Here is a 12,746-nt window from a genome sequence, read left to right as displayed (position 1 = left end):
TTTTTTTCCGGTTTGCTCTGTGAATTTCACAAAATTCCCCAGATCCCTTTCGGCAAAAAGGGGGCAGGAACCCTTGTTTCTTCACCCCACATATCATGCAAGGTTAGGTGAAATATGGGAGGCACAAGGGGGCAAACTTCTCCCAGTCTCCCCAAGCTGAAAGTCCTGGAAATGCACAAATTCTTCACAATATAAATATCAAAATATAGAAGCTTAGCAACTTTCCTCTACCACCACAAAAAAAAAAAAAAAGCTAACTGTTTCTATTAAGGGGGCTGATTTTAATTTGGTTCTTCTCTATTTGTAATTTTTTGGATCACATGAATTGGTACGGATTATATATCAATTTTACTTAAAATTAATCTTTATTAAAAAATTTAATCGATCAATATTAGTGAAATCTTTCCTAAAAATTATATTTTTTTCAAAACAGTAACTAGTAACTGAAGACCTTACTTAAAAGAATCGAATTCAATATCACTTAGAGCAATAACTTATTAGTTCTTTAATAGTAATTATTTAAATACCTAATTTCTAAAAAATAATAATTTTCAAAAAAAATATTTACTAATTCATACATAAAATTTAAACTATTTTTATTTTAAATGATAATAACCTTTTTCCCGTTAACACCAAAGATTTTACACTAGCCTTAAACATTGCAGTAATAATAACAGATGTCCCCGCCCACCCCCTCTGTATCTGTACCTACTTAACATTAATAACGCTTCAAGAAAAATGGTATCATCATAAACAAACCTGAAGGCAAACTGAACATGAATCTTTCTCCCCAGAAGCATCAACATTGTTGTCACTAGTAATTGTGATCTTTGGGATCTTTTCAACTGAATCTCTCGATAAACCTTTGGCGCCACCAATGTCAAAGAGGTTTTGTACCTCATCAAAGCTTATTTCAACAGCACCCATCTGAGAGAGGAAGAGCAAAGGCATAATAAGCAAGATGATGCAAGTGCATAACCTAATTTCTGTCTCGTAACCTAACTTCATTTACAAAATAAAATAAACTAAACACCTGACTTTGGACAGCACTCAACATGGCTGGACCTATCCTTTCACGCACTAGTCTTCCACTCAATAGGCTACCAAGAACATCAATCTGCATTACATAACTTAAAATGATTAGACTACACAACTTGCTAGTGAAAATGACAATAAAATCTCATGGGGCCAAGCAAAGAACTCAAGAATTGTGTAGTAGCAATTTATATATCCTATTTTTGACAAGGTCTTGAAAATGAAAGCCATGTCACTTACTCACCAAGTATAAGACACACCCAATTCCAGATTCGTCAGATTTCCAAAGAACAAGGGAAGATTCAAAAACTTCAATGGAAAAAACAGCTCCTGATATGGCACCTATAGCAGCCCCTCGAATGAAACCACTCTCTGTCTCTTGGCCTATCAAGGCACCAGTCATAGCACCCAACAAAGTGCCAACTGCAAATATAACAAACAACCCATTAAACCTTATTAGTCTCAAATATTGTCACAATTTGGAATTTCAAAACAAAAATTATAAAAGAAAAACAACCATTGATTTCAGATGATTTTGAAAATGGACACAAGGCAAAGACATGTCAAATGGACACAAACTTCAGGTGATTTAGAAAATGGACACAAGACAAGACATGTAAAGAACATATGCAAATTGCAGAACAATCCAACACAAACCAACATCCAAGTTCTCATCTTTTTTCTCCCCACAAAACAGAGCAAAATTAAACAAAACAAAAATGTATGTGTCTGTAAGAATTTTAAATGCCAGAAAACTCAAAGGCAACCTCGTCCATAGCAAGACACTGACAATCACAACGCAAAAGAGAGCGGGGGTTGTACCTAACGCAAAGCAGAAGGTCAAGATCGCAGAGAATATGTTCCCAATGATGGCAGAGACGAAGAGGGTACCAACCCTTTTGACCCTCTCAACGAAATTCCCAAAGGAACCCATCAAAGGGCATTGATTTGGCACAAACTCCATGTGGTTATCTCAGAAATTCCAGTGCCGTTTGTTCAATGTCACAGATTCGGGTTTAAGGAAGAGTTATATATATAAATATAACAACAGCAATGTCTACAAGAACACGAGAAGATAACGAACTTTATCCCTTCTATTTCATTAGTACTTAGTGTGTAAGACCAGAGAACATGGAGCGAAACTACCTTCAACCCACTCGCATTTATAGCTGGTGTCCCTTAATGCTACAGTGGCACACTCATTTTAGTATCCATTTTGCTAAGAAAGAAAGAAAAAACTTACTATGGTTAATAAAGTTGTATTATTATTAGTAGGTTTTTTTTCCTCTAAAAAAAGGTTTTCTTTTTTGTGTTTATAAGTACGTGATAAGAATTTTAAACACTATTCGTAAAAATATTTATTATATTTAAAATTTTATAAGTCATTTAACAATCTTACCCTAAGTACATTACAATTTATGATCGAATACAAGTTTAAACAAAATTTCCACTTTGAATATATTCTAATCATTTTTTCAATTGACAATACACATAAAATTTGTAAAATAAAAAATGATTTGAGTTCATGCGAAAAAATAATTTGAGTTCAATCCCCCATAATATGATATTTGTAAGAAAAAATCAAGAATTAGTCTCATAACTTATTTAAAGGATTGAAAAAGTTTGCCAGAATTCCTTTTGTCTCACCCAAAATTTAAAAATCCTAGTTAGGGTAGTTAAAAAAACATAAAATATTTACATGAAACATATTTCATATTTGTTATTATGCGTCAAGGACCACACGATAAAAAAATCTCATACCATTATTGCACTAGCTAGGTGTGTGCCAACTTTTCTTCTCAAGGTTGCGACCAAAATCTGTTGGTTCGTTTAAACCATAAAGAAAACCAACACACCACATTCGCTTTCAAAAGGAAACGAGACAGTGACAAAAAAAGAGAAAAGTAAGCTTTCTTTTGACAAATGGGGATGGAGCAGCCTCAAGTGCATACTCACCACATACAAATGGTCGCATGAATTCGTTTTCATTAATTATTTATTAAATAAGTGTACGGTGCAGGGAAGGGAAATTGTCTCTATAAATGCATGATCGGCTAATAAAAAATCATTAATGAAAATGGAACTAAAAATGTTCATATTAAAATATGGTTGAACTTGAATCTTACCGATTGATTATGCTTATTGGCCGCCTCTTTGATGTTTGCACTGCTCATTGGCTTCGGCCACCTTGTCGGGCCACACGTTGAGTTGCTGAGCTAGAGTATTTTGAAATTTGAATAGTAGCAAGTGATTTGTGAGTTGGCCTAGTAGCTTTATTTTTGTTTCTCTTTTATTCTGTTATGATTTTTGTAACAATACTTAAAAAGAGCATCTCCAATACTTATTGCTTAACAAATTGTTTATCTTAAAACACCATTACTTAATTTCTTTTATCATTAAAGAAAATTTAGGTGTCATGTTAGTTGCTTAAAATTAAGCTTCAGGTTACTTCTATATAAGCATCAATTCCTTATGATTAAAACAATATTTTCTTTCCATTTTAAAACTATACTATTGAAACAAAATGTGTATAAGTTGCTTATTAATGATGTGACATTGTGGGAGTCAATTATTAAGAGATAAAGAATTCAAAATAGATTGCTTAAATTGCATTCATTAGAGATGGTCGAAGTGAGACTATTTTTTGTCAATAATATAATATAGAGAGAAGTATAACAATTCAACAAAAAGGAAAAGTAAAAGATTAATAATATTTTTAACATGGCTTAAAAAATTTAGTCCTTAGTAAATATCTTATTTTTTTAAAATATTTTTTTTAACCCAAATAGTTTTTAGTTGTTTTTATGGTCAATTAACCTGATGACATAATAACAATGTTGGTAGTGGAGTAATTTATCACATCATCAAAGAATCTAACGAGACTGTCTTATATATCACATCATCAAAGAATCTAACGAGACTGTCTTATATAGTTTTTTGGGTAAATTGTATTGTTAATCCCTAATTTATTCATAATAATTGATAACATTAAACAATTTGATAAGTAATTAATATCAAAAAATACATGTGACTTTCCTAGTAGTCTCCTTGATAACATAATAAATCACTGGATTACTAATCTTGTAGTTACATTATCAATTAATATTGTTATTGGAAGGTAGAGATTAAAAAAATACAGGACCTTAGCAAAATAATAAAAAAATATTTAAAGGACTAAAATCATAAATATAATATTTTATGGTGACCAAATTTTTATTTAAACCTTTTAGCATACTTTTTTTAACACATTTTACCATACTCCTATAAGTCTTACCTAGGGCTTAAGATCATTGACTACATAGCTATGTCACTAGATTTATTGTCATAACTTTGCATTCTCTAATAATTATAAGTACTTTTCTTCTAAAAAAATAATTATAAGTACTTGAAGGGTATATAAAAAGATTTAAAATAATTTTTAATTAAAGAAGTACAAATTGTAAAGTGATAATTTAACACACTGGTATATATATATTTGATGATAGGAGATTATATTTCTCAAGACATTTATTGCCCATGTAGAAAGGAGCTAGAAACGTTATGATAAGTCCTTGTTAATATTATAGCTTGGTTGATATACATACAATTATCGTTACGTTACTTGTGTCGTATGACACTATGACATTTGCGAATTCAATTAAACTTATGCTTTTGCTTTGTTTCATGTTATAAATATTATAGGGAATACTTGCAATATATGTTTTGGTGTGATTACAAAATGTGTTATGCAAAAAGCATCAAAGACAAAAGTTCAATTTATAGTTGTTTAAGTTGTTGATTTGTAATGCCATAAAAGAAATCATGTAGATTCGACAAATTGTGATTGCTACGATCCAATCATTTCAAGTTATATATATATATATATATATATATATATATATATATTATCAGATTTAACTAAAGATAATCACTAAATGGTCTCAACATATGCTACAAATACTTACGGTTTAATGTTGAATTTTGAAGTTATCGCATTAGTAAATTTAGATGTGTTTGTTTTGCCAAACAAATTACATTCCTATCAATGATATTCTTAAAATTATTATTACTGGGTATATTATTCACACAGAAGATGTTTGATAACTACTTGTCATTTCTTGAAATATTTTTAAATTTATTTCAATTAAAAATAAAAATGTTGAATAAAAAAGTAAAATAAAGGGAAAGTGAGAAGTTATTTTAGAATATGACTTCTATTCTCATGAAAATATAAAATCTCACCCTTTTATGTGGAAATAAAAGAGGAAAAATCATGTATAGCATAGATTCCTGAGAATAGATGATGCATGATTGCCTTCATTGCAAGATACATGCAATCAAGACCAAAAAACATAAGAATGTTACATTCCGAAGCTCACACCCGAGAATAATTATGACTTGAAATAAACACGCTTTTAGAGGTTATTAGAATATTTTAATATTTGTTAGTAGCTCATGTAACTAATAAATAAAATGATTTTGAATAAAAATGGCCTAATGTGATTATTGTCCAAGCATATATAATGCTTATAAACTCATTGTCATCAAAACCATTACAATAGATATCCACAATATTAAAGGTATTTTTTTTAGGATAAAAAAGAAAATAAAAAAGAAACCTATTATAATGGTTCCTAGAGAAAAATCATTATAATATCTAGGTTAAATTTTTTTTTAAAAAAAGGTGAAATACCTTTAAATCAAGAACACAAAAACAAAAATATGACTTTTTTTATCAAATGGGGGCAAAAAAATTTTTGTTTTTTCCATTTGGGGATCGATTTTAAATTACTACAGAAAATGATATGAGTTGTAATAGGTGTTACGAGACTTTTGAGTTAGAAGGTATAACATCTGTTACAACTTATTATTATTATTCTTTTACTTTCTTAACTGAAGTCGTAAAATTTTGGTAAAATTACAAATTTGGTCCCTCAGTTTATTTCTAGTTTCGGATTTGGTCCCTCAGTAATTTAATTCACGAATTTGGTCATCTTATTTTGTAAAATCATGCAATGTTGATCCCCCAGGCTACAATTGGACGTTGACCATTAATAAGTGATGTTGACTGCCGCATGTCACATTCTTATTGGATGATGACTGTCATGTGTCATGTTTTGATTGGATGTCAACTCCATGAAAGATGAAATGCATTGTTGTTTTTATTGACCAATCAAAATATAACACGTGACAATCATCATCCAATAAGAACGTAACATCTGGCAGTCAACATCACTTGTTAACCTTCAACGTTGAATTGTGACCTGGGGGACCTACATTGCACGATTTTACAAAATAGGATGACCAAATTCATGAATTAAATTATTGGGGAACCAAATTCGAAACTGAAAATAAACTGGGGGACCAAAAATATAATTTTGCCTAAAAATTTTTATGATTTTATTTTAATTTTTTATTTATGATTTTATAACGGTATATGTTTTTTTTATCTTATGACTTTGAAGTCATAAGTTTAATTTTTTTTATATATTATACGACTATGAAGTCGTTTTTTTTAGGTTTCAAGTTTTTTTGTTTTAGAATTCTTTTATTTAGTTATTTTCTTTTCATTTTTTTAAAATTATAAATAATTTTATTTATTTAATTATTAAATAAATATTTTTATTTTTAGTTGTTATTAGTTTTATTTAATATCATATTTTTATATGGTTTTATATAAATTTTTTATATATTTTTATTTAATATTTTATATAGTTTTTGAATATTTTTTATTTAATATATTTAAAAATTATTTAATTTTTTAATAATGTTATTGAATTTGATTTTTTAAATGAAATAAAAAACTAACATAATGTTATTTAATATATATATTTTTAATATTTATTTTATTTTAAATACTTAAATTTTTAAAAAATATTAAAATATTTTGTTACTAATATTAACTTATAATTTATGAAATAATACTATTTATTTTGTATAATTTTTTTTACTATTAACAACATCTAATAATTCAGTAATAAAAGTAGTTGTTAAGTTAAAAACAAAATAATATATTAATATAAAATGAACAATACAAATTAATGATAAATATAAAAAATAAAAACTATATTAGTTGTCTACTTATATGTATGAATAATTATTAAGATTATTTTAAAAAAAAGATATAATTTTCATTTAAATGTCTTGAATTTTTAAATTAACGTGTTTTAAATTTTATTTTTTTAAAATTTAAGTATTTTATATTATTTATTTCATTTACAAAACAAATCAAATTCAATAAAATTATTGAAAAATTATTTAAATTTTAAATATACAAAATATATTAAATAAAATATTATTAAAAAAACATATAACATATTATATAAAATCATATAACAAAATATATGCAAGATATTAAATAAAACTAATAACAAGTAAAATTAAAAATATTTATTTAATAATTAAATGAATAAAATTATTTAATTTTTAAAAAAAATCGAAAGCTAAACAAAAGAAAATACAACCTTATAAAAAACATTAAACATAAAAAAAATACAACTTCAAAGTTATAAAATATAAAAAAAAAATTAAACTTACAACTTTAAAGTTGTAAGATAAAAAAACAAATATGACTTTGAAATCGTAAATAAAAAAATTAAACTGATGTGATAAAAAAATTTATGACTTTAATTCAGAAAAGTATATAAAAAAAAAGGTCACAACAGATGTTATGACTTCTAACACAGAAGTGATAACACCTGTTACGACTTATTCCATTTTCAGTAATAATTTAAAATCAACCTCAAATGAAAAAAAGAAAAAAAATTGTCCCCATTTGGTAAAAAGCCCAAAAATGTACGTATTATAATGTTGCTAAAAGTATTTTCATTATACCTCTTTTAATTTCGTTATTTTTTTCATATTTTGTAGCAAAAATACGTGAAACAGTAGAGAAATTTTATTGTTTTTCTATTAACACAAAAAAAAACGTTAAGATAAATGTAACAGTAATAATTAAGTTACTAGTAGTTGAGAAATGACTATTGAGGCATAATAGTTGAAGCAGAATGAGTTGAGATGAGTTTGAAAGCTAATTGTTTGGCTAGAGAGCCTTCAATTAAGAAGCTAGGTAACTAAGGGACATATCAGACACGAAACTCATTCGTTGAGGAAACCTTTTAGCTGATGCACGTGAATTCAACTGGTGACCTCAAAGGGATTTTTCTAGAATGTGAAAAAAATTATATTTTTCCTCTAAAGTTGTTAATTAATGGAAACTCAAATATTTAAGCTATTGTAAAGAAAATAAGTGTTTTAACCAAGTAAAAACAATAGGAAACCGTTTGCATAACCCACTCCTACATTTTAAAGATAACATTCGGGGCCAAAGGAAGTTGTTACATGATTATCAATTAAATTTGAGATTTATATCACTATTAGAAAAATGATGATTAGCTACTGACATTAGCTGAATAATCTTGGTGACAAACAATAGAAATTTTCGTCATAGACAGCGACCATATTTGCAACTGAAAAGTGGGTGGCAGATCACTATTTCGGTCGCAAGGTGATTTAAATTTCAATCAAATTTAAAGAAATTATAGCGACTGATTTTGTGGCCAATGTTTTATTTGACTTAAGGATCAACTTTGGTTTGTCCCTGACATTAATTATGTACAAACCAGTGACCAAATAGTTTGCGTCACTTGATAATAACACTTTTTTGTTGCATAACGAGCATTCAATCGCTATTTCATTCTTAACAAATTTTGAAATAGTTGTCGAAAATGCTAAAACTTATTTTATATTTTAAACTTATAAATATATATGATATAGTAAGGGAAATATGAGGACCTATATTTTATTTTAACCTAAGAATTAGTATACAAGTATTTTATTAAAATAATATTTTTTTGAAATAAGTTTATAAAATCTTTAATGGAGATATATGTCTGTATTGGCTTAGGATGACAAGTCACTTCTTGTTGATTTCATTGTTGTTGTTGTGGTTAAGGTTGACAAGGTTCTAGATTCATAGGATGATGCAGTCGGATAGAGCATAATCAATGGAGTACTAGACCCATTATAAAAGAGGTCATGCAGATCACTATGCGTTGACATCCTATATGCAAATCATATTGCACCATGACTTTGGAAAGGACGAAATATGCCACCATTGAAGCCTATCAATAATGCTACAAGGATTATGGACATACTAACTAGTATAGATGCTCTAAGGTATATGTTGATGGGTCAAGGTTGGCTTCTCTAACATGTACACAGTATGACATAATAAATAAATTAATAGTTTTGCATTTGTTAAGCTATAACATAAAGACACCAACTCGATAGGGATTGCAAAAAAATATGCTCCCGTGGATATCCGCAGGTAAGATATGCAACTGGTAGAAAATGAGAATCTTTAACGGGTATTTGTGGGTAATAAGTATGAGTATTTTCACTACCCGTTAGTTAACGGGGCGAGTACAGATACCATGGTATGGTACCTCTACCTGCAAGTACCTGTTATCCATTTTAATAATTTTTTTTATAGAAATTAACATTGAAATACTTATATATTTTTATTTGTACTTATGTTTTGAGTATAATTTTATTTAGACTTATATTTTAGTATATTTTTACTTGAGTTTATACATTAGAGAGTATTTTTTAGACAAATTTTTTTGGAGCTCACCAAATAAATTTTTTATTTCTTAAGAATTATCCGTGGATATTTTTAATTCTATAGAATATTTTAATTATTTTAGTTATAAATAATAAAAGGAAATATTAGAACAAATAAAAATATAATAAAGTACTTTTATTTTTTTTAAATATCCATATATATTAAAAAAAAACCACAAGTACCCATTTAATGGGTACTCGCATGGGTAATAGAAAGGGCACAAGGCTTTATTCACTGGGGCAGGTAGCGGATGACTATGACTTGTGTTTGTCCCGCTACATTGTTATCCCTATACTAGATGGTGTGTTATGTCTACTATACCTTTCCATAGTTAGGAACCCGTATTTATATGCAACTATGAATCGGGATGAGGCGATGGTCATGATGGGATCGCTATTTAGAGTCAACTAATTAACTACAACAGAGCATTTTTTTTTGCTATAATTGATGTGAGACTTATCTATGTGTGGTGGAAGGTGAGATAGGGTTTATATGTTTCCTAGTTAGGGCCCAGCTTTCCCGCTTGAGGATATTTTCTGGCTTCACAAATGAAACTGGTAAGATAACCAGATAATGATAACTTATAACCATATCATAATCTAATTTTAAACAAACCTTATATGATGATAAGCATATGAAAATATATTTTTCAAGCAAACCTTAAAATAGATAAGCATATCAAAAATTCAAATATAATTCATATACTCTAATACCAATTAGATTGAGATAACCATATAAAGACAAAAGATTAACATATCAAAATCTAATTTATAAACAAACCCTATAAGATATAAACATATCAGAATCTACTTTTAAACAAATTAACATTAAAATAGATAAGCATATCATAATTTTTTTAACATACCTTACTATTATGTGAATTGATTTTGCTGCAAAAAAAACCCAATAACAAAAAGATATTATAGTAAACTGCAAAATCATTAAATGCTTGTTCAGAGAGTTTAATAACAAAATCTTGAAGTTCAATCATGTTCCCTTTAAAAGATATAAGAATATACACTGATGGTTACATGCTATTGAAAAATGGGATTTTAAAATTCCCATAATCAACCAAATAGAGAACGAACGAGGAAGCTATTTTGGGGGAACTTTATTGCCATAAAAAATAAAATATTTTTTTTTCACAGATGTCATTAACACTGCTGGGAGGAAGAATAATGAAGGTTGCAAGGCAGAATCATTTGTGAATAGACATTTGGAGAAAAAAAAAATAGGTTTTCATAATGGTATATCAAAAGACCGATTGTGAAAACTTTGACATTTGGAGAAAACGTTAAAGTTGTAAAAAGGAAGAAAAAAAAGATTAGCAAAATAGATTAGAGAAAATACTTATGTCAGCCCAACAATACCTTTAGCTTCTCATCATTATACTGAAGAGTCAAATGAAAGGAAAAAGGAAGCTATTTTGGGGAAAACATTTTTACCATTCCCTTATTCATATATATATATAGAGAGAGGCATAATTCAAATTCAAGTGGTTATAGAAACCATGAGGCACGTTAAAAACACACTAGATAAAACATTGGAAAAAGAGAGGAAGAAGATTTAGATATTCTGCCAAAAAGTTGCCATTATATGAGGGAAATTGGATAAAAATATTAAATGAGATAATTATAAGGGAGAAAACATTTATGAAAAAAAATAAGTGGAATTAAAATTAGGCATGACAGCAGAACCTAGAACCTAGCCTCGAGGGGATAGAACCGAACCTGTCCCAACTTTGAAAGGAAAAAACTAAGTTTACTAGATTGGTTTTCCCTGATAACCAAAAGTGGGGGCTGGGGCGGGTATGGGATTACCGATGTACGCCCCGACCCCGACCCTGATCCCAAACCCACCCTGCCACTTAATAAATAACATAAAAAAGTATAAAAAAAAAGCCCTACATATACATAATGTATTAAAATATTAAAAACCTAATTCCTAAAACCTAAAACTCTATGCATCGAGCCTCCTCAGTTGTTGTAATATTCTCTCTACCTCTCTCACTCTAGCACTCACTAATTCACATTTCATCGGCGCCTAAAAAGTTCATTATCAATCCTCTTTCCTCCCTTTTGTTCTTAGTTATCTTCGTCGGCGTCAAGGTCAAAGCCTCATGTTCTCTTAATCGAAGCATCTTGTGGTATTTCCCTTTTTTCTTTCCTTTTCTCTCTGCCTTACATTCGTATTCTGTGTTGGATTTTGGTAGTTTTTCTTCTCTGAAATGTGTTGCTTTTTAGTATTGTTAGTATCTTCATGAGTGTAGGTTTCATATTTATCTTTTTTTTCTTTTAATTTTCTTAGAAAGAAAAGTAGAATTACGGGAAGGATTTCCTTTGGCTTTCAGTTTTTGGATCTACACGATGATACCCATACATACCCTTTTGCTAATGCAAGGTAACATGGTCATGACATTTTTATTTGATAGCTATTATATAACAATTGCAAAGTGGAATGAATATCACATCAGACTCCAGATCTTTTATTATTTTTCTTCTTCTGAAAATGTTGATTTTTCATGTTTCTTTTCTTTTGTTTTGTTTTGTTCTTCCATCTATTTTTGATTTGTTCCCATTAATGCTAAAATGATTCAACATATTTGGAATTGCATGGTTTTGATGTGCAAACCTTTTCTCACAACCAATGTTTTTGGCTTCTGTTAAATTGAACCAATAAAGTCAATAGATCAATAATCTAATTGGAACCAATCAGACTTGTTGAATTTGAGCAATCATCTATCATTATACAAACAAGGCCCTGAGTGGCCACATGTCGTGATGTCGTTCACGCACGCCCAAAAATGTCACATCATGCTACAGTGAAGGTAAAAATGCTGCGTTTTCATCTGTCCTCTTTTTTTACGTTTTTTTATTTTACAAACACACATTCTCTCTCCACCGTTTCCCATTCTCATTCTCTCTCTCATTCTCTTTCTTTTTTTTCCTACTTGTTCTTCATTCTCTCTCCACCGTTTCCCATTCTCATTCTCTTTCTTTTTTTTCCTACCCTTTCTTCATTCTCTCTTATTCCACTGTAATCCAAGATAATGCTTTTGTGCTATTGTTCTCCAAATGCTGGACGGGAATGAGGGAATCCATCACTC

The 12,746-nt window shown here is 28.8% G+C and overlaps 1 protein-coding gene across 2 annotated transcripts; it reads right to left on the bottom strand.

The window, feature by feature from the left end:
- Positions 1 to 29: 29 nt before the first annotated feature.
- LOC100791383 (NEP1-interacting protein 2) lies at positions 30 to 3,004 on the bottom strand. 2 transcript variants are annotated; one of them, XM_006599237.4, is made up of 6 exons: positions 2,797 to 3,004; positions 1,858 to 2,254; positions 1,280 to 1,458; positions 1,034 to 1,117; positions 760 to 927; positions 30 to 165 (listed from the first exon to the last, which is right to left on the bottom strand). In XM_006599237.4, the coding sequence occupies exons 2-6, from the start codon at positions 1,997 to 1,999 to the stop codon at positions 94 to 96; spliced, it is 645 nt and encodes a 214-aa protein (XP_006599300.2). In that variant the 5' UTR covers positions 2,000 to 2,254; positions 2,797 to 3,004; the 3' UTR covers positions 30 to 93. The 2 variants fall into 2 exon arrangements, with proteins under 2 accessions (XP_006599300.2, XP_040866388.1); XM_041010454.1 differs by having other exon boundaries at positions 1,858 to 2,220.
- Between the last annotated feature and the right edge of the window lie 9,742 nt (positions 3,005 to 12,746).

The sequence above is a fragment of the Glycine max genome, chromosome 16, assembly GCF_000004515.6.
Source record: "Glycine max cultivar Williams 82 chromosome 16, Glycine_max_v4.0, whole genome shotgun sequence".
Classification (NCBI taxonomy): domain Eukaryota; kingdom Viridiplantae; phylum Streptophyta; class Magnoliopsida; order Fabales; family Fabaceae; genus Glycine; species Glycine max.
The sequence above is the reverse complement of the archived record's forward strand: the minus strand, read 5'-3'. Positions and strand labels throughout refer to the sequence as shown.